Source organism: Penicillium daleae (genome assembly GCF_028827525.1).
Source record: "Penicillium daleae strain IBT 16125 chromosome Unknown utg000001l_segment0_segment0, whole genome shotgun sequence".
Classification (NCBI taxonomy): Eukaryota; Fungi; Ascomycota; class Eurotiomycetes; order Eurotiales; family Aspergillaceae; genus Penicillium; species Penicillium daleae.
Window position 1 is genome coordinate 2,000,756 of NW_026623149.1, and position 20,605 is coordinate 2,021,360.

The following is a 20,605-nucleotide window of genomic DNA, read 5'->3' on the forward strand; positions in this document are numbered from 1 at the left end:
GGATGCACAGAAGGAGTCAAGCCCAGCCTGGTCGTTCAAGTACCGGCGCAGGTGCACTCTGACAGCCTTGGCGAATTTTGTATTGAGGTTGTGGATTGCTTGAATTGTCTTCGTGTTGTACAGCTAAATTCGAAATTGCCTTCCATGTTTGCCACAGAGAAACAGAACCCCGCCCTGACCCTCTATCGACGGTACCGTTCCCGCGCGACCCAGACTTTGTTGGCCGCAATGAACTTATCGACCAAATTCATGAGAAAGCCTCGATAGCGGGATCTAGACTCGTTCTTGTTGGTCTTGGCGGCGTTGGGTTAGAAGAACACGGTCTAAGGGCAGCGCCTCGGATGCTAACTAGATATTAGATAAACGCAACTTGCCATTGAATACTGCCACCAGGTTCGACGGCAATCCGCCGACACGTGGATCTTCTGGGTGCATCTTGGAAGGCAAGAGTTAGAAAATTGGAACATTCTTCATTTGGCTGCTTGGAGATGGTCAAAAACTGGGGAATGAGATCCCTGAACTTGGTTGCGTTGTTGATCAAGTGGAAAAATTCAACACTCTGGTTGCTCAGCTTCTGCTGGAAAAGGACTGCTGGAATAATTATGAGGGGGCCGATCAAGACTGCCTCGGCCAGTTAGCCGTGGAAGCAATTGCTTTCGATTACAGAAGGTCAGGAATGTGCAAATGGGCTCGGCTAGTTGGTTGGCTGTATGATCAAGGAGGAATGGTAATATTAGTACCCAAGATTCGAATGGCGAGACCGCCATTGAGCTCGCCCGAAAATGGAACATTTTTGATGTCAGAGTGAAATACCCTTTGATGGGTTGGAAATGACACCCTCCTCCCTTTATGCTTCCCTTAATCTTGGTATTGATATACATCATATAGCTGAGGCTATAGCATACTGCCATATTGAAATCAGATTCCTCAGTATTCCCTCAGAAAATGATTCTCCAGCCCTATCATTAAATGCGCTAGTCTATACGATCGTGGTTTGTCCGCAAATACAGCTAAATTCGAAATTGCCTTCCATGATTTACACAGAGGAATTATTTCTGAAGCCTCGAATCGAAACACTCTATGCGAAATACAGTTAGTGGAAACACAGGGGTTGTTTCGCGAAACTTACGAAGTACAGGTTCTTTCGAGACATTATTACACGAGCTGTAAGTTACACGTTCTGAAAACAAGGGGTGGGAAACGCACTGGTTGTTGAATGGAACCGAATAGCGGTGAATCAAATGAAATTATACTCAAATACGGTGAAGCCTCCCCATTTCCCATTAAAAGATAAAGAGAGAGGGAAATTGATCATGCCTTGATAGCCACATCCCCAGTCTCCCAGGCGAGCAGAGTATCAGAATTAGACACAGTGTCAGGATGAGCAGGACCTAATATTCGTTGCTGCTTTGCAACGCAGATTCTAAGCAAATCGATCGCCTCAGAACGACGGCCGGTAGATTCCAAGGTGAAAGCTAGGTTGGCCATGCTCGTCAGCGTGTCAGGATGGTCCGCGCCGAGCTTCGCCTTGCGAGTCTCCATGACCTGCACCTCGAGCTGCTCGGCCTCCTCCCACCGGCCCTGGTTCCATAACGTCGATGCTAGGTTGCCCATGCTTGTCAGCGTAGAGGGATGGTCCGCTCCGAGCTTTGCCTTGCGAGTCTCCATGACCTGCATAAAGAGCTGCTCGGCCTCCTCCCACCGGCCCTGGTACCAGAATGTCGACGCTAGGTTGGCCATGCTCGTCAGCGTGTCAGGATGGTCCGCGCCGAGCTTCGACTTGCGAGTCTCCATGACCTGCACAAAGAGCTGCTCGGCTTCTTCCCACCGACCCACCAACTGATATGCTCCTGCTAACATCGCAGTGCTCTCGAGCGCCTCCTCATTCTCGGCACCGAACACTTTTAATCTATACTTTCTCGACCTATATGCCATTTCCATCGATTCTGTGATATACCCGCTTTCTTGCGCATACCACGCGCCTCTATAAAGTAGCGTAGCCCATTGCTGTACCGAGACTGGGGATTCTGGCCGTTGTGATACCGCTACTTTCATGTGTGGAAAGAGCGACCGGTATCTTTCCCAATTCTCATACTCAGCGGTCGGAAATTTAGAATATAGATTTTCGATGAATAGCCCCTTCCACTGTTCGAGCTGACCATGGGCTTTGAGCCAGGTGCGTACGGTTAGCTGCACTAGTCGGTGCATTGTGAAAGATGTGCTGTCTTCTCCGATCGCTATCAATGAAAAGTCGCAGAGGATAGTAATATTTTTTTCAAAATCGCCGTCAGGGTCATTATTAGACTCATTATCCGTGTCCTGTTCGCTTGAACTGTCCTCTAGCTGCTCCAGAGTCAAATCCTTGCCTCTTTTCTGATCTTGCCGAACTCGAAGAACATCCTCGGTGATTCCCTGCCAGTTGAAAAAGCTCATTAGAGAGAGCAGGTCAGTTGCAGATAGCCATTTGCCGCGAATATAATCAAATGATATTTGCCATGTAAGCAGAATAGAGTTCTTTGCCTCCCAGTCTCGGTAAAGAAGACCGGCCTCGTCATTTAGTACTCGTACTGCCTCTCGGTCACCTTTTTGGAATTTTTCGAGGTATTGCACTACTGAACAACGCGGTGATCGGTGTGTGATATAGCCGGCAGCTTAGACGATTGCGAGTGGCATAAATTCAAGCTCCCGAGCCAGCTGCACCGTACTATCGTGCTCTGTCGGTGTGCTTAGCTTCTTCTGCAGTAGATCTAGCCCTTCGGCTTGATTCATTGGTTGCACTTCGATAATATTCTTGTAACCGGCGACGTTCAGCGCTACCCCTCTCTTGCGGCTGGTGACAATAATGGATCCGTTAAAGCTCTCGAAGAGATGCCTCAGTGGTGGTTGCGTTGACATGCATTCGTTTGATCATGAATCTTCTAAATTTAGTTTGGCATACTGATCCACAAATTCATCGAACAGCTTGTTTAGTCCGAGCAGGTTCAATGGATCCTTGTCATCTTGTTCACTCATGAAGCAAAGCATGTTATGGATGTCAAAAGTGATGGCCAACAAATATCCGTATTCGGATTCCAGGAACACCTGATTCCCGGTATCTGAATCACCTGTCAGTTTGTTCCACTGGATGGCATACTCGTCACAGAAGTGCCTCTTCTCCTCCTCTGTATATTTCCTGCAATCTGCTATCCTGCTCTCCTCATCAAACCATTTGAACATCTTTTGCATGAAGTGCCCACCGATGTCAAATGCTCGGTAGTTCTGCATCACGAACTCAAAGTCAATCAGGGTGACTTTACTCTCCCCTTCCTTCGGATCATTTTTCACCATCACGTTCATGAATTGGATGTCATGAATACACCATCCCGTCTTTCCTCCAATGGATTCCAGCTTGTCCACCACATTTCTCAGCCGCCTTCCAAAGTCGTAGTCAACTAGTTTGTCGATAGCGACCCCTCCTTCTTTCCCAAGCGCCTTTAACTTGTCCATCTTGTGGTAGTTCTTGAGTCCATTTATGACAGCTTCATAGTATGATTCCACTGCCTTTTTCTCCAGTGACGTTTTCAAGACATGGAACATTGCCAGTCCTTTAGCAACATCTGCTCGGATGACCGGATCCTCAACATCCTCCGGTTCCATGTTACGTGCATCCAGGAACTCATCGATTCTCCCGATTGTGCCGTCCTGTGTCTTAAAGAATCCATAAACTTTGGCTCCCAGTCCGGTTCGACCGTACTCGTGGCAGAGAAGTGCTTCCTCATGCTTCGTTGGTGCCAGAGGCTTGAAGATTTCGAGGCTTCCCCCGGTGTCATTATGAAATTTGATAAACACCTTCAAGGGCTCAGTAGGTGTGCCAGCAGCAGGTTTCGGGCGCTCCACAGGACAGTGGGCGTTGGCAAACGATGCATGGTATGACACGGTCAAGGTCTCTGGATCCACAAATAGCCATTCTTCCGTCAGGAATGCGCCGATAATGTCCCTGGCGTTCTCTTTAGTCGGTACTTTGTCTTCAGAAAGTGTCACAGGAACGCGGATCAAGGTGGCCATCCTGCTTTCATTTGTGATGGGGTGTCTTGGGCGATAAGGAGAGATGCGAGGAGGGTAACTATGATGAAACACGTGCTAGCAGTGCGATAATTTTTAAGGGACTGCGCAATTTTGAAAGTCTGTCACGGGTCAATGGCGAGAATTATTGGTGCAGCGCTGAAAATTCTGATTTTGATGCAAAAAAACGGTGTCGGGGTCCCGAAGTAGTTTAGTGCCAAATTGATACCCAGTCTGGGGAGCCAGATGATCAGCGGCTAGTCTAACTCAGTGCCCTGTAATTATCTTCTGCCGCTAGCATTCCGAGGTACCATAATCCTAATCACATCGAAAGTTTTCCAACACCCCCGCTTCTCCATTGGACTGAGCCACGGCTAAACGACCATTCCTATCAAGACGTTGGACGGGACAAGCTCAACGTCTGAGAGGATAAACCGTGCCGGGCATTGTGCCGGTCCATATAAAAATTCACTTGAGCCAACACCTGCTTGTACTCTCGTCGGGCCACCAGGTTTTGTGAAAACTGCATTGAAGATCTCCACTTCCAAGAGACCTTCAAATCCCCTGGTGCTCTGTTGATACCTGTGGGGAGACTGGCTCTAACTACGATAAACGCAGTGTCTTAACAAAATCAACCATCAGAACGACAAAAGGAGATAGGGTCTCCCACCCAATACAAAGTATTCCTAATTGAACAGCCACAAACACCAACAAACCGAACTGGCACTATGTTAAAACGCGAAACGGGCATTGCACAGACGCGACGCTCTTAAGTACTACAGCAATCATATCTTCTCTATTGTTATACCGGAAACGGCCTTCGGCACTGTCCTGTCTTGCACCAACCTCATATACGCACCGCCGAAGGAAGGCATGAAACCCTTGGCCAGGATTGTCTTCGTATGCTGACCAAGCTTTCTTGATATAGGCCTTCAGCTCGGCAAAGAATTCCTCGATGGTTTTTTTCAGTACGAAGTGTCCATATTGGGTTTAGCATATCATGTGACTAGGGTATGAAACAGTATCTCAATGTTTCCCATATAGAATGCAATAACGGGCGGCACTGTACAACAGCAACCCAATAAAGAATCACCAGCGAAGGATCTACCAAATTGGCCAATCGGGTCATTACGAGATTGGCAAGGCAAAAAAATGGGGTCTTTCCGAGCTTGAGAATCTTCCTGAAGTCTCGGGCAGCAAGGAAACAATACTAGACATACCATTAAAGAGCAGCGTGGCTCAATACCAATACAACTTCAATAACATCGGGAAAGTCGTTGCTATGGTCGCACCATATTCTAAATCGTCGAGTCATGGATCTCAATCTAGGGAGCCTCTTACGCGGCCGACCTATGTTCTAGTCAAGTGGAAAGATATCCTCCCCGAGTATCTGTAGCATTCTTCTATAATAGGAGACTGCGAAAGCTTTATCCTAAAAAGTAAGTTTTTGTGTGCCGTTCCAAAAAGGAACAGGGCTGCTTAGAGAGACTAGATTAAAGACTTCTGTTGCTAAAACGAAAATAGGTAATCTGAAGCGTTAATAACGAGGGTAAGGTCGGCGAAATTCGATAATATTAACTAGCCTCGGAAATTTAGGAATGACTATATAGCAACATAAAACAGATAATATTTTTGTCCCTTATCTCGAGTTAGTCGTTTTAAACGATTCTAGTAAGTCTTAGCTATCGGGTTTTAGATACGGTAACTCCTAGGATAATTAAATCAATCCGTACTGCCATATTCGATATTAGATTTCCCTTCGTCTACTCAGAAAATAATTCTCTAACCCTATCTAAAGACTCGGTAGTGAATATTTAGGTTAGCTGCAGATCGTGGCTTAAAAATAGTATAGTCATCGTTTATTAGTGTTTAAAATATAGTACTTCAGTCCACGGGCATAAAGATAGGTATAAGGTAGGTACTATTTTCAAAATAACTACGAACGGTAACTATATTATTTATAAGCCACGATCTATAGCTAATCCGAATATAGAATAGCGCGGTTTAGGGTAGCGTTAGAGAATTGCTTCCTGAGCGGACGCGGGGGGTTCTGATTTCGAATATAGTAGTATAGCATAACTATTTGTCGACAGACTTGTAGGAACTTATAGGAAGTGTGATTATCAAACACGCAATAATTGTTTTAATTTAGCAAATACGGTCCTAAAGGATCTATATGTTGGCTAACTTCAATATTCTCCAGGCAACGTTATTAGCAGGGTAGTGAAACTTCGTATAGAGATTCTGTATGTTTTAGCCTTCTTAAGATTTCTATGAAATTCACTAAGTCTGGACGTATTCGTGTGCATATTTATCTGGCTATCGGTGCCGACCGCTAATGGCTTGCGAAGAAGCTCGTCATCGTCGACGTTATCCAGGACAAGAATCCATTTCCCGATTTTTCCGTCCTGTAACCAGTGGCCGACGACTTGAGATATATTAGCGTTGCGGTCCTGGCTCCCTGGAATCTTGACTCGATCGGCGAGGTCTCGGAGACTTTGCTCGCAGCGGGCCGCGTTACTTGCATGTACCCAGAAAATCCATGTGTCGGCGGTTCGCTGTCGGACCTGGTGGCAGTATTCAATGGCAAGCTGCGTTTTCCTACTATATAGTCAGCATCCGAGAGGCTGTCCTTAGACCGTGTTGCTCTAACCCAATGCCGCCAAGACCAACAAGAGCGAGTCTAGATCCTGCTATCGATGCTTTCTCATGAATTTGGCCAAGGGTTTCATTGCGGCCAACAAAGTCTGGGTCGCGCGGGAACGGTACCGTCGATAGAGGTTCAGGGCGGGGTTCCGATCGCTCTAGAAATAAAGTCCACGATTAGTTCGCACGACTCACCAGGATTATGTTCGCAGGTCCTAGATCCACCTTGTGACACGTATATCGACCCTTGATTGACTCCCACCTGCAATCCCGAATTCGCGTCACCGTATGATACCGAGGCCATAGTCAAGATGCCATGTAAAAGTATTCGGTATCTTGCTTAGAGGACGATGCTGAGCTAGGTAAGGAACATATTCTTAGCCCCGCTATCATGTGACATCATCGCCAATGAACATCCACTGATCTCACGTCTCCGAACGGGAGATGGGCTTGCTGGTGTTGGTTAATTAAATGAAACGCGCATGATTCAAGGACGGTGGCGTTTTGGTCTCGTCAAATAATTTACGGTTCTCTCCTGACCAGTACTAGTGATCTGCAAGCTAGCTGAATCGGGACTCGGAGGTTTCACCATCGCCTTGGCGTTAGGGTTGACATGGTTTCTCTGTGAAAAACATGGAAGGCAGTTTCGAATTTAGCTGTACAGTCACCGTTCATTATGTTTAGAACACAGTACTTCCGTCCACGGACATGAAGATAGGTGGGGTAGGTACTATGTCCCAGACAACGCTATCCCGAAATTGTCAGCTCCAAAGTTACTATACATATGGCGTATTGATTGGCACGATCCTAAACGGAACAGACCCAAATGAGGGAACTGAGGTCTTATACCATTTGCGGATTGCCGCGGAGGGGTGGGATCATAAGTAGAAACATTTACCAGAAACCGGTCAGGGACGTGTAATCTCATATGGTACCTTTTGAAGCAAACTCTTTTTGATCAGAGGTCTATCCTACTGCGAAGCTCGAAGACACATATTCCCAGTTGAAGGGTATAATATTTGTAGAACTACCTCGCATTCCAGGCTTATGGAACACTTTTCATCAACTGCCATATAGACAACTCCCTCATTGTGACGATAATTCAGATTTCTATTCATCAAGGTAACCGAAATTTCTTATTCGGCGCTCCCTGCACGGCTAGAGTCGATGTGCAAATTGTGGGACGAACATAGGCCAGCCAATGCCAATCGAGCATTCTTTTCTTGAGAAGAGATGCTTTGAACTGACAACCTGAAATTCTCCGCAACTTGGGAGAAAGCTGAAAACCCTTCGGAATGGTTGCACTGCTGGCTCTCATGTGGAAGGGAAACAAATCGGTAGAATTGACAGATAGAATTGATTGATTGAGATCAAAAGAATGGCAGGCAGAGGGTTATGTTAAATACCCATCTGCAGAGTTGGTTCATAGTTGATATGTGGATGGAAACAATTCCTCCTTGTCTTGGAAGACCCATGGGATACTCGAGAGTGACTTTGTGAGTGTTGTCTCGGAACCCCATGATCACATACTGTGACAGCAAGCTGATACAGTACGGCATTGTACGCAAAGATAGGGCTAGTCTACCAAAGGGAACCAATCCAAAAGGATGAGATGAATTAGATTGAGTTGAAGAAAAGAAGAGAAGCGCGGATGCTGCGAGGACACGTTATGGTGTCCTCGCTTAACTGATAGGGAAAGGGCGGTTGAAAACCACTGATTCTCGGAGTGTAGAGAATCCCCTCCTACAAATAAAGAAATCAAGACAAAAATGAAACTAAACTATTTCGGGTGTATTTTACTACCCCACTATCCTCGACACATACAAAAGACAGGGAGGGGTGGGGTACAGAAGAAACCAATAGGAGGCAACTGTAAGTAACTGCTCCACTATCCTCGACAGGGAAGAAAGAAGGAGAGATGGCGAGAGAGCGAGAGGAGACCTAAATATCAACTAGATGCCTGCGGCAGCAGGCCCTATAAGGCATCAATATATGTGACCATCGCACGATCTACACTTCAGCGGAAAGAATCTTTTCAACCTCCTCCATGCCTTCTTCGACCGACTCCACTTTATCGGTTCTGTGTTGTAAAAATCATCAGAAAATGATCTGTCCGACACAGCGAACCTTTTATTAGACCATACCTTGTCATTATTCGAACATCAGTCTGAATTCTCGGTATACCGCTATGATGCACTAGAGTATGAGCAGTACCGATCAGTTGGACAACAAGGTCCCATGGCCCTTCTAAGAAAAGTAATTAGTGTTTACCCATTATGGAATTTGCCGTCAACGTATCGCTTCAACGCATCGCCGAGTTCAAGGCAGACCGAAAGACAATCGTGGGATATTTACCAACAAGTGTACCAGTAGGATGCATCTCAGACTTCAAACCCGATTCTCGGACAAGCTGTTGGACACCGGCAATTTCATGAGCGAATGATGACGTCGAAGATCCAATCTTGAGGTATTCACGTAAATTCATTAGGAATCGGTACATGGATGGCCTCCCTGCCTGCGGAGCAAAGCGGGTGCAACGATAGGCTTACCGGGATCAAAGAGAAGTCGGCAGTACAGTAGGAGGGGGTATCTGATGTTGGTGGTGTCATGGTTATGGTGATACTTGATAGTGATTGCTAAGTAGAAAGAGTCAATTTTGCAGGGCAGAAAGTCATGCATATATAAATCTACTCAAGCGTCATGATGTCATTATTCTCACATCAGCCGCTTCTGAAGGTTCCGCTCCTAATCTTCCAATTGCATTCCTCAGACCGGAATCCTCAAAGAATTGCGTACGGATATGATGCCACGACATAAAATTTTACTCCCACTTCGCTTTTTCAAAAATACACTTGGGGCGGAGTCACTTGACTATTCGTCTGCTAATATTGGACGGAGCAAATCCCTGGGGCTATAGATGTAAGATAAGGCATACGCGGAGGCTACATGGTTCAATATATGGTGATAAGTCGAAATAACATGATGGGCAAGCTGATCAGGAGAAAGGAAACGATCGGTGAATCACCAATTTGATGGGTGCATTGGTCTGAAAATCTAACACACAGAAGGGTAGAGATGGGCGGTGATGTAACACCTGGAGAGACAGCACACATAACACAATCCCGAAGACCGATCGCAATGAGTCGTCACCTAGACTGGATGAGGCTATCTCGAATCCAACTGCAGCAACAGATCCGTCCGCTCTGCACAGGCAAACGACTGCGGGACGAGAGGACTGCTTAGTTGCCTTGGTCGGGTTGAAGAGAGCCTGAGGTGGTCGGCTGCGCAACGGGGAAGAACATAAAGAGGTGCCCGACCGCAGGTCTTCGGATAGTGGTCTCCTTTCAACCTATCAAATTGCAGGTTAATTAAAAGTGATGATATCATAACAAGTCATTCTGCTCTAGATCATATGGATCTGTTGCACCATGAGGACCGAAAACCAGGATAGTCATCCTCGAAACAATTCCTGCAGTACTGACCAAACTATAGTTTTGGTAGTATAACCAGGGTTTATTATCCACTTGACATTTTACCAGTCCCAAAACGCAGGACTTGATGAAGACCCTCGAAAATCGTAATGGAGCTAACATGATGTCATGGTTTAACCTCATCCCATACATATAGAGCTTGGAGCCCCCCAGCGTCTGAGCCAGACAAGGCACTGTTACTAAATCGCATTTATCAATTATTACCCATTGAGATGTATTTCATCCGCCACTATATGACTCGTGTAGTGGGCGCAAAACAGTGCAACTCAACCGTTACAAAACTCCGAGCCTTACGGAATGATCACAGGAGAACTTTCTCGTCCTCGCCCAATGAGCGCACAGATAGCAGTCCGACGCCACTCTGGTGAGTTTTCGCCGCCTGTTTGTCTACATAACGTGTCATTTGGCGTTGGAAATACTAAGGTGGCTCTTTTGTTTTCAGGGTATGGGGGGCTCTTGCCGCTGGGGTTGGAGGGGTTCTCTACTTGTGGGGAAAGGGAAACCAAAATACAAAGGCCATGCAGACGTCAGAAAATGTAACAAAGGAAGAGGGTAATAAGTGATGTCGGAATGGGAATTTACCTATGGTAGAAGGGATATTACACGCTGATCCCCACCAGTCTCTAGCTACACATCAACAACCAAGGACGGGGTCTTTTTACTCGAGGGCAAAATTAAAAATTCTATATGCTTTCGACTCCTCAAATCTCACAACTTTCAAAGTCACTCGGTACATTCGAACAAGATGGTCCCTTATATTGCTGATAAGCATGGCAATGCCATTCACGAAGGAGATTACGTCTTCACCAGGATCCATGGCGGAACACACGAAGGGAAGGTCCGTAAAAGGTGGCCGTTGAATCTATACCCGGCCAGCCTAGAATCAAAGTAAGATGATGTCGAGTCATATGGTGGTAACTTACCACTAGACAGAGGTTATACCGAGTGACCCACTTTCCTTTGTGTTTTGTATAGTAATTTGGTATTCTGGGCATTACGGCTGTCGTAACACCGTGTACCTATCCATCCATGGGGTATTTCAACCTGCCCCATGATATTCGTTCTTTCTTCAATCAATCAGCCTTGCCCTGAAACGAAGGAACGTAGTGAAAGGGTATACTACCCTGCGCGACCTGCCCGCGAAATTTTGCTGGACTCCCACTGCCAAAATCTTTGCAGATCTTTGCAGATCTCGACGCTGGTTCGTCCTCTTTCCTGCCAAGAATTGCTCTCATTTGTTTTCTCATCTGCCTTCTTCGGCTTCGTGCTTACCTTTCTGCTGAAACCGCGCTTCGGAGTCGCCGTGCACCATATCCCAACACAAGACTTGGATCTCGGAAGAGATAAAATAGCGGCGATTAAGAAGATCACAGACGAAAACGACATCCAGGAACGCGGTTTCCGAATCGAGGATATCGCCTGGCTGAAGAAAAAGGACAAGATACTGGGGACATTTGCCTCAATGGGCATATGGTTCGACTCAGCGGAGGCGGCACAATGGATGCTTGACAACGGCCTCCTGATCGACCAGCGGTATATCGGAAGGGTGGAGAAGTGCGAAATCAAAAAGAAGCGGTGCTTCCGTTGCCAAGGGTTCGGCCACCTAGCATGGTCGTGCAAAGAAGATCCCCGGGGCGGCCACTGCGGCGGCCAACATAAACGATCACGGTGCCCAGCGGGTATTAGAGCCCACTGCCTGGACTGCGGCGATGAACATGCCACCGGGGACTCCCTGTGCTCGAAGCCTGCCAACACGCCCCTTTCACAATGTTGAGACACAACCTCCAAATCCTTCAATTAAACATCATGAAATCGAGGGCGGGCATAGAGGCCCTCATCAACGATCACCAGACCCAAGACCTAGACGTGCTCCTTATCCAGGAACCATCTATCAGCGCATACCGAACACACGTGAACCACAGTGCATAGCGGCTCTACCGGCCGACGGTAGAGAGCGACTCAGTCCGATTTCGAAGTCTCATCTACGTCAACCGGAAACTTTCAACGTCCTCTCACCGGCAGGTACCGTGCAACCACCCAGATCTGACGGCAGTCAAGATTTGGACCGCCGACACCCAAATCTTGATCTTCTCGGTCTACATTCCACCTGTGCCGATGCACACGCCCGAGGAAGCATCGGCGGCAACGGTTTTATCAGCAATTCAAGACACGATACGAAACACCTTCCAAGAAGACAGCAGGAGCGCCTGCCTTATTATCTCTGGAGATTTCAACCGCCACCACCCAGCGTGGGGCGGCAACCACATTCAACCTCGATTCGTCGAGGACGCCGGCGAGCTAATCGACTTCTTTCACATCAACGGCCTTCAAAGCTGTCTACCCTGGGGTACCGCGACCTTCTGGTCGCTTAGCCACCCAGGGAGAAACTCCACCATCGACCAAACCGTGACCGACAGACCCGACCTACTCACTAAATGCCATCTCTACCACGACAACTATAGCTCCGACCACCGAGCAACCTATTCAGAATAGAACCTCCGAACACAGCGTAACCCACCCGCTATGGCAAGAAAAGCCTATAACCGAGCCGACTGGGGAAAGATTAGAGGGGAGGTGTGGAGACTCATGAGACCCTGGGAGACCCCGAACACGATCGAGGCACTAGATGCCACGGTGGAAAAGCTGATAGAGGAAACCGCGAAAGCGGTTGACTGTCACACTCCGAACATGCGACCGTCTCCGTATGCTAAGCGGTGGTTCACCCCCGATCTAAAATCTCAGCAAAAAGAAGTAAACCGTGCACGACGCAAATGGCAAGAGAGCTGTGCCGAGGCGGGACGAGATGACCCTCACACCATATCGCTCTTCGAAGACATGCGCCAGAAGCGGCGAGCGTGGACGCAGACAATCGAGAAGGCCAAGACATCGCATTGGAGACAGTTTCTCGACGAGGCAGGCGAAGGAAAGCTGTGGAAATCGGCAACATACATGAGGCCGCGAGACTCCTGGGGCTGCATTCCCGCTCTCAAGTTTGTCAATTGGAATGCTTTCGCCTTCAGAGGATTCATAATTCGGTTCGGGCTGCATGGCGCACGTTTCGCGCACGCGCTGGACGGGTAGATCCCTGCACGTCACCCCGTGGCTGCAGGCAGTCTGACTGGTTGTCCTGGTTTTCTGCCTTGTGGGGCGGGGCGTTTGGGGTAATTTCACCTGTGCTCGAGTTAGCGTGATCAGTCGGCGAACATACTGTGGTCTGAAGTCGGTACGGGTTTTCTTCCTGTTAGCCATGTTTCGAATACGCAGTAAATCGATAGCATCATACAATTGAATGCGCTTTACTTGCGATTAAGACCGGTATTTATTTAAGCTTCTGGCTTGAGAGTGATATTCCAAAGGGTTAGCCCATCTTCGGAAGCACCCTATTCACAGATCAGAATATTGAGCAAGTGCGAAAGCTTCCCGGAAGATGTATGCGACAGGGCTGCACTGGAGAAAATATTTCTTATTCAGTACAAAGTATATTGGAGCGTGGCCGACACGAGACCTATGGCCTGGTTTTCCCCTCTCCAGGCCCACATCTCCAGGCTAATTACTGAATTCGCATCTTGAGATGTCTATTAGAGATTCTACCATAAAAGCTGCAAACTTCATCACCAACAGCGCCAAAGCGACGGCCCCTGTTGGCCAACGGTGTCTCACCATAGTCGTTAGGGCCCGTTTCAAAGCATCAATCATGGAGCGAGCCCCACGTTGCGGAGATAGATACTATAAGTAGAAATCAGAATATGACGGGGGGATTGGTTGCACACGACGACTGCCACCAAGGCCAACTGGCCAGATTCTCATGAGTCACGGGTGGTACTAGACACAAATTGTCCAGGTAGAAGTTACAGTCGAGCGCGGAGTTGGCGCCGTGAAACCTTTTCCTCCTCATTAATTCCGGGCAATATGAAGCCAGTTCCTCAAGCTCTACAAGTAAATCGCCACATTATCCGCCCAACATGGACCGGAATTTATTAACCATGAGGCCCACAAAGGAAGAGAGAAGACGGTGCTGGCAGGTCAAGAGGGGTTGCGAAGGGGACAGGCGAGAGATGTCAAGATTGGGGTTATCAGAAAGACGAACAATGCAGGTGGAGAAACCAATGCCGATCGTAAATTACCCGCTCAGCCCAATCGCATCCATTTCATGGCCCCCCTCTTCTCTGAATGCCCCGTGTATCTCGAAGAAGTCTTGCTGAAAGCCACGGGAACAAGGGTGAATTCGAGTAGAGCAGGAGGGACAAAGGAGAATCTCACTAGATAGGATGACGTGCTCATCATTGTTGGACTCGTCCGCCTGGCTTTCCATTAATTCCTACGTTGTTCCTCTCAAAGTCGGAAATCAATTCCAACTCATTGGAGAAATCACATGAGACGCGGCTAATGGACAAGCCCGACCCGTTCGTTCCAACGAAGCTAATTTTTGCGTGCTTTGAACGAGCACCACAGCCTCCACAAACCATCGATTCCCGCGTTCCCGCGTATCCGTGCCTTCGCGCACCCAAAGCACTTCCCGCTTTGGGTGCGCCCACATTCCTGACCTTTCCGGTTTCCTGACCTTTTAGTATAGAAATCGTCAAATTTACCACCCAACTAGCTAATTATCAATAAAAAAAAGCTCTCCTGCCTGCCTAGCCGCTTCCTCGTTTGCAATTGCCCGCTGAATAGATTCCTCCGACCGCTGTGTGGGTTCGTAGCCATACAATTTCTTGAACTGCCTGGCTAGCTTCCTTTCCTCCTTGGCTAAATCCTCCTCCTTCCTGGTCTTAATCGATCGATTCGCATCGCGTGTAGTCAATATACCGGTTTGGCTAAGTGGTTTTACCTGTCGCTTGGTGTATTTTCGACGTACTGGAGTTTGCGCGGCCCTCATACGCTGAATTGTATCCCGCGTCATCGAAAGTTCCTCCGCTATCTCCCGCTGGTGCGCCATCAACCTCAATAGATTTCGCTGCATCTTATTTGATAGGCCCTCGAGGTGTTTAGTAATCTTCGCCTGGTTCTTTTGTAGTGCTTCAATAGATTTCGGAGGGCTATTTTCAACAGAAGACGAGAGATTAGGTGGTGGCGATGGTGTATGCGACCCCCATGAGCGAAGATCTGGGGCATATAGATCAGGGATTTCTATTTGATTATTCAGATCTGTCACAATCTTACTACCATCAACAGGATAGATCCCACGCTCTCTAAAGGAATCGCGGATAATTCGCTGCGAGAAGGCCTTGCGGCGAATTGGACCGATAATCGCTAGGAAATCCGATTTCCCATACGGCTGGCCGCCCCAGAAAGCCAGCTCATTATTTATCAACCGAAATTGCTGCTTATAATTCAGAAAGGGCTTTCCGTCAAGCGGCTGGCAATGATGTGTTGAATGCGGTAGAAATGCGAATGGGATAATATGATTATCCTCGCAGGTTTGAAGAAATTCGAGTGTAAGATGCGCCCCATGGCCGTCGAATATAAGAACGCGCTTTTTGCCCCGATTTACACGATGAGCGGTTGATTGGATAAAATAGCCTGGCCAGGCTAGGGCTAAGTTATCAGAAATCCAGCCATTTGGAGAGATAGCCGTCATCGTGTCTGGTGAGAGATTTTCGCTAAGGTAGAACCAGGCCTCCATAAGATTTTGGCCAGTTCCTTTGAATATAGAGGGAGGATCCATTTGCCAGCCGTCCGCAGCAATACACTCTAGTGCAGTGATATTTTCGCCTCTCTCTGTTTCTGGCAGGTTAGGGCAAGATGATTTAGCCCCAGTAACGTTTCGCGATCGCCCTTGACCAGGTTGAAACCCGCATTCATCAAAGTTGTATACTAGCCGAGCAGGGACGTTATGGAGAACACGTTCTAGTAGGTCGTACCAGTGCTGAAGAAGCCCTGCATCCTCCGCTTGGATTCGCCTTAGTTCCTTGGTCTTTTGCTTCACAGGGCCTAGGCCAAGGTTTTTTGGTAGACGCTTTTTAAAGGCGTACGGCCAATTTTTACCAACCTGCCTATCCGGCTGGCCCGATCGCGCCAGTACGCGATTTGCCCATGCGCCTACTACCGCAGGGGTAGGTGGGAGGTTCCAGTTATGCATCTGGACTATCCAGTTGATCAAGGCTTTCTCCTGATGTGGCTCCAGGATATTTTTCAGCGATTTAGTAGGTGTAGCAGGCGATTTAGCCATTTCGACGCGTCTGGTCAGGGTCTTGCGATCCACGCCGAATTCATGTGCAATCTTGGTAAAATTCGGCTTTTTTTGGGATAAGACCACTTTTCAGGCCTCGGCTATGCAAGATTCATCAAAATTGATAGATTTAGGCATGGTTGGTGGTTGAATTGGCTAGTAGAAGACTACTGGTAGGAAAAAGGTCAGGAAACCAGAAAGGTCAGGATTGCGGGCGCACCCAAAGCGGGAAGCGGTTTGGGTGGGCAGTAGGCACGGATATCGCAAGTAACGCTCCTTGGCAACAGCATTAACTATCAATATGCGGTCTATGCAGTGAACATGAATTTAAAGTCAAATGACCTCCATGACATGCACCAAGGGCTGCATCGGCAGAGTCGTCTGGGGGCTTTATTGGGGCGCGTGTATTGATGGTACTGGGGTGTCACCCAAAACTTTGCACGACACATCACGAGTACACGAGGGACAATACATACTGTTGAGCAAGTGCGTGCTCTGGCAGGCGGGCCAGAAAATTACCCAAGATTGCATACCGCGAGAATCACTCTGTTTTTTTGGTGTAATTTTTTGGTCCTTGGAAGTTTTCTGTCCTTGTTTCGAACAGCGTCTTCCTTCTTGTAGGCTCCAGGGACATAGCCGTTCCTCTCCCTGAGATAGACTAACCTAACGAAGATCTACTAGTCTAGACCCCGTCAGAGCTACCCTAGTCGTTAATCACGGAACTAGAAATCTAGTGATCTCTTAAGGCAGCCAAAAGCTCTACGGCACCTGGCGAAGACGGTATACCGACGCTTATGTGAAAACGCTTATAGAATATCTAGGAAAGCTTATCACTAGAATTTTTGTAGCATCAATCGATCTAGGGAACTACCCGAGACGATAGCGGGTAGCAAAGATTGTGATGTTACGGAACCTAGGAAGCCGGACTACTCGATCCCTAGGTCCTATTACCCGATCTCACTCCTTAACACACTCGGTAAACTTCTTGAGTATCGTACCTCCCCGAGAAGCACGGCTTACTACCCAACACATAATTTAGAGGGCAACCGGGCAGGACCGCTGAACAAGCCCTGCTAGTCCTTTCTAACGCCATTAAGCTTAGTATAAATATGCAGTAGTAGCACTTATCGCGTTCGATCTGAACCGAGCCTTTAACGGAGTCAATAAAATTAACATTAACGCCCGCCTCCGAGCAAAGGGAATCCTAGCCGTCGCTAGAGCGGATTGCGAGCTTTATAAGGGACCGCTTTGCTAGTATAGGATCTGATGACTTCTGTACCGAGGTCGCCCTGCTAGTCAACGGGGGATTAGCGTAGGGCTTGCCCCTCTCACCTATTCTGTTCATATTCTTCAACTCCGACCTAGTCAACTAACCGGTCAGCTTTCGTGGTGGCGTATCGGCCTTTATCAATGACTACTTCCGCTGGCGAGTAGATCGCTCAGCTAAAGAGAACGTAGCCAAAATCTAGTTAGAAGATATTCGTCGTATGGAACTATAGGCGCGACGGCCAGGATAATATACCCTGGCCTGTATATCCTAACATCGTCCATGAAAATTTGCCATGATGCCCATGCCGGCCGATTAGCCCTGTTGAGTAGTTATAAACTCTCCTAATAAGAACATGAGTATTGCGTGGTACGAGCGGAATCATGCCTCTCACACTGTCTTTATAATCACACTATGGGGGCTTCACCCATTCCCATTTCTTCATCCGCTGTACGCCGAGTTCCATTTATAACATTATTGTCGGCCGGTTGACTTGGAGAAACTTCCACCTCAGTAGCTCTCGCATGGGTTTGGGATAAGTCTGCGTCTGTGTATGTATCTGGCTGGTTTCTTTCAATGATGTCTTGCGCAGTGGCGTATCGGTAAAAAACGGATTGGATAAGGGCATCGATCTCATCTCGTGAAGTTTTCTTGCTGCCGTATTGTAATAGGATTGCCTGATTTTCGATGTGATCGAGCACTTTTGCTAGCTCGGACATATTCCTCCTCAGCCGCTGCGGAAGACCTCTACCTTTGAGTAGTGCCAGTAGCCCAGCAATTGCTGTGTTGAATGCCCCGAGAATTGTGATTTGCAGCATATGCTGACCCCCTAATGGGCCGAGAGCAGTGATAGCAGCCCCTATGAGGACTTGCGTAATTGTAAGCAAGTCAAATACTATGTTGAATAGTTCGTACTGAGCTCTTTGGGATCGCTTCTGAGATTTAAGCTTTTCGCCGATGCCAGCGGTTGCTGCCTCGAAAAGCTGATAATGCTCATAATTTGGAGATTCTTCAAGAGATCTCTCTTGGGGTGGGTCAGCCATAGTATACACTTACTAACATGTTATATCTATTTGCTAATGGATACCTAGGCTCTGGGCAGGCTTATATGCTACGTACATGGAGCCCATGAATATACTGTCCTCGGCTCTAAATGCCTTCTTTCCACGGTAATTAACTGCCGATGACAATGCGAAAATAGTTATTAGATACTGTAAATAGACAGACGGTGGTGCTAGTATGATAGTAATATTTCATTATTTAAAAGATGAAATACGGAATAGGCAATGGATCCCACTGTATATTATGTGATCACCTATATCGTACAATTAACTGGCGAGATTAAAACTTTCACATTACACGATCATACACTATACGTAAATCCTAATAGTCTAGATACAGGAAGCTTGAAGTTGCGTCACGACTTCCTATAAGATATTTTGCTGTTTGCGACAAAGTAACTGATGGATGCATTATTTCTTTGTTCTTAATTGGTTATATCAAAGGCCGATGTTCTCCTAGGCACACTTGTGATTCGGCGGGCTAGATTATCCTGGTCGGGTGACCGGACGTTAAATGTTAGCCATATATGCTCATTGTGTCAACGCGAACCATGGTCGGCCGAACCAAGTGAATATATGGCAACTGAATTCCAAAATCGCATTACCTTGAGTACCAATTTGCGAATTAAGACGTATTCAGCCCCGGCGAAGGAAGTTTCGGTCTAAGTGGTCTAATTTCCCGGACATGAATACTCTTTGCCACAGATATTATATCTCAGTTGCTACCAGGTATAATTCACCTGAACTTCATGACCTCACCGATAAATGATCTCACTGTACGGATGATCAATGCCCATGATCAAGGCTCCTGATCTATTATTTTTTTCAATTCGAAATTCAGGGCTTCTAGATGGTCTGGATGCTACGGTATCAAATGTGGAGCTATACCGACAGGAAGTGTCTGTCAAGATAACAAACAAGTTGGATCATCCTATACCAGTATAATTTACATCGCTCGGCATAGAACCACGCTAGATATATCTGGGCGCAGCAATGAATTTTTTGTATGGGTAGATATATAGAGGGTATATTAACCTTGCGTGAAATTTGAGTTAATTTTGCTGAGGTAGGGTCTAGATCTAATTCCCACTGCCAGCAAAGCACCCCATTACTCAATACTATAACGCACAGAGGCACGTCATTGGTCGAGTAAACATGGGTCTAGTCCAAGTTACTTCATTCCTAATCCTTGATTCTAAATATTTAATAAAGGTGTCACCATTACACCATAGCTGGATTAATTTGACACTTTAGTACACGATATTATTATTGGGCGCGGCGACTCGTCCAGACCAGTAAGTTCCCGTAACCCATTTCCGAAAGCGGGGCAGTATAACATTAAACTTTAGAACAGTAGAAGGCTCATCGCAGAGGACATGTTGTTTAGACTTGGGCAATAGCCGATACTCATGCTACTTTTACCTCCAGATATATCATACATCCATCCCTTTAATATAGAGTAATCTGTTAAGAACTCCCGTCCCCACGAGTAATCGTTTTTTTGCTGGGCACATCTCCTTTTGCCAGTCAACTTTGATCGGAAAGTCTGCTTATGATGGTAAGTTCACTCCCTTATATATGTATCTTGAGGAGTCTTCCTGACGGCCTTGGATCCTTATGCAGACTGCACCAATTATCTACATGATTAGACATGGCGAAAAGCCTTGTAATGGGCCTCCTGATCTCTCTGCCCAGGGAGAAGCAAGAGCGCAGCGCCTTCGCGAAGTTTTCGGAAAGAAAAGTGGATATAATATTGGGTGTATCATTGCCGAACATCCTAAGAAAAGTTTGAGCTACTCCTTCCACCTTCGGTTCTCTTTTTGCGACGGTCTCTATCCGCTACATATCACCCGCCTTTTGCGAATCGAATCTTCTGTGGTTATGTCAAGCTAACGAAAGTATCTAGACGGTTCTGAGGAACGGCCGTATG

At 47.2% G+C, this 20,605-nt stretch overlaps 5 protein-coding genes across 5 annotated transcripts; all 5 read right to left on the minus strand.

Annotated features, from left to right (window-relative positions):
- Positions 1 to 1,311: 1,311 nt before the first annotated feature.
- Positions 1,312 to 2,208, minus strand: N7458_000604 (Tetratricopeptide-like helical; the record flags this gene model as incomplete). The annotated part of the gene is made up of 1 exon (XM_056903998.1): positions 1,312 to 2,208. The coding sequence occupies one exon, from the start codon at positions 2,206 to 2,208 to the stop codon at positions 1,312 to 1,314; it is 897 nt and encodes a 298-aa protein (XP_056771765.1).
- A 444-nt stretch (positions 2,209 to 2,652) lies between these two features.
- N7458_000605 (putative choline kinase) lies at positions 2,653 to 4,044 on the minus strand (the record flags this gene model as incomplete). Its single annotated transcript, XM_056903999.1, has 2 exons — positions 2,653 to 2,830; positions 2,939 to 4,044. 2 exons carry the CDS (start codon positions 4,042 to 4,044, stop codon positions 2,653 to 2,655), a joined length of 1,284 nt encoding a protein of 427 aa, XP_056771766.1.
- Positions 4,045 to 6,303: 2,259 nt separating this feature from the next.
- N7458_000606 (uncharacterized protein) lies at positions 6,304 to 6,991 on the minus strand (the record flags this gene model as incomplete). Its single annotated transcript, XM_056904000.1, has 4 exons — positions 6,304 to 6,312; positions 6,375 to 6,642; positions 6,695 to 6,845; positions 6,883 to 6,991. The coding sequence occupies 4 exons, from the start codon at positions 6,989 to 6,991 to the stop codon at positions 6,304 to 6,306; spliced, it is 537 nt and encodes a 178-aa protein (XP_056771767.1).
- Positions 6,992 to 8,989: 1,998 nt separating this feature from the next.
- N7458_000607 (cell wall biogenesis protein) lies at positions 8,990 to 9,296 on the minus strand (the record flags this gene model as incomplete). Its single annotated transcript, XM_056904001.1, has 2 exons — positions 8,990 to 9,202; positions 9,237 to 9,296. The coding sequence occupies 2 exons, from the start codon at positions 9,294 to 9,296 to the stop codon at positions 8,990 to 8,992; spliced, it is 273 nt and encodes a 90-aa protein (XP_056771768.1).
- Positions 9,297 to 18,021: 8,725 nt separating this feature from the next.
- On the minus strand, positions 18,022 to 18,657 carry N7458_000608 (uncharacterized protein; the record flags this gene model as incomplete). Its single annotated transcript, XM_056904002.1, has 1 exon — positions 18,022 to 18,657. The coding sequence occupies one exon, from the start codon at positions 18,655 to 18,657 to the stop codon at positions 18,022 to 18,024; it is 636 nt and encodes a 211-aa protein (XP_056771769.1).
- Between the last annotated feature and the right edge of the window lie 1,948 nt (positions 18,658 to 20,605).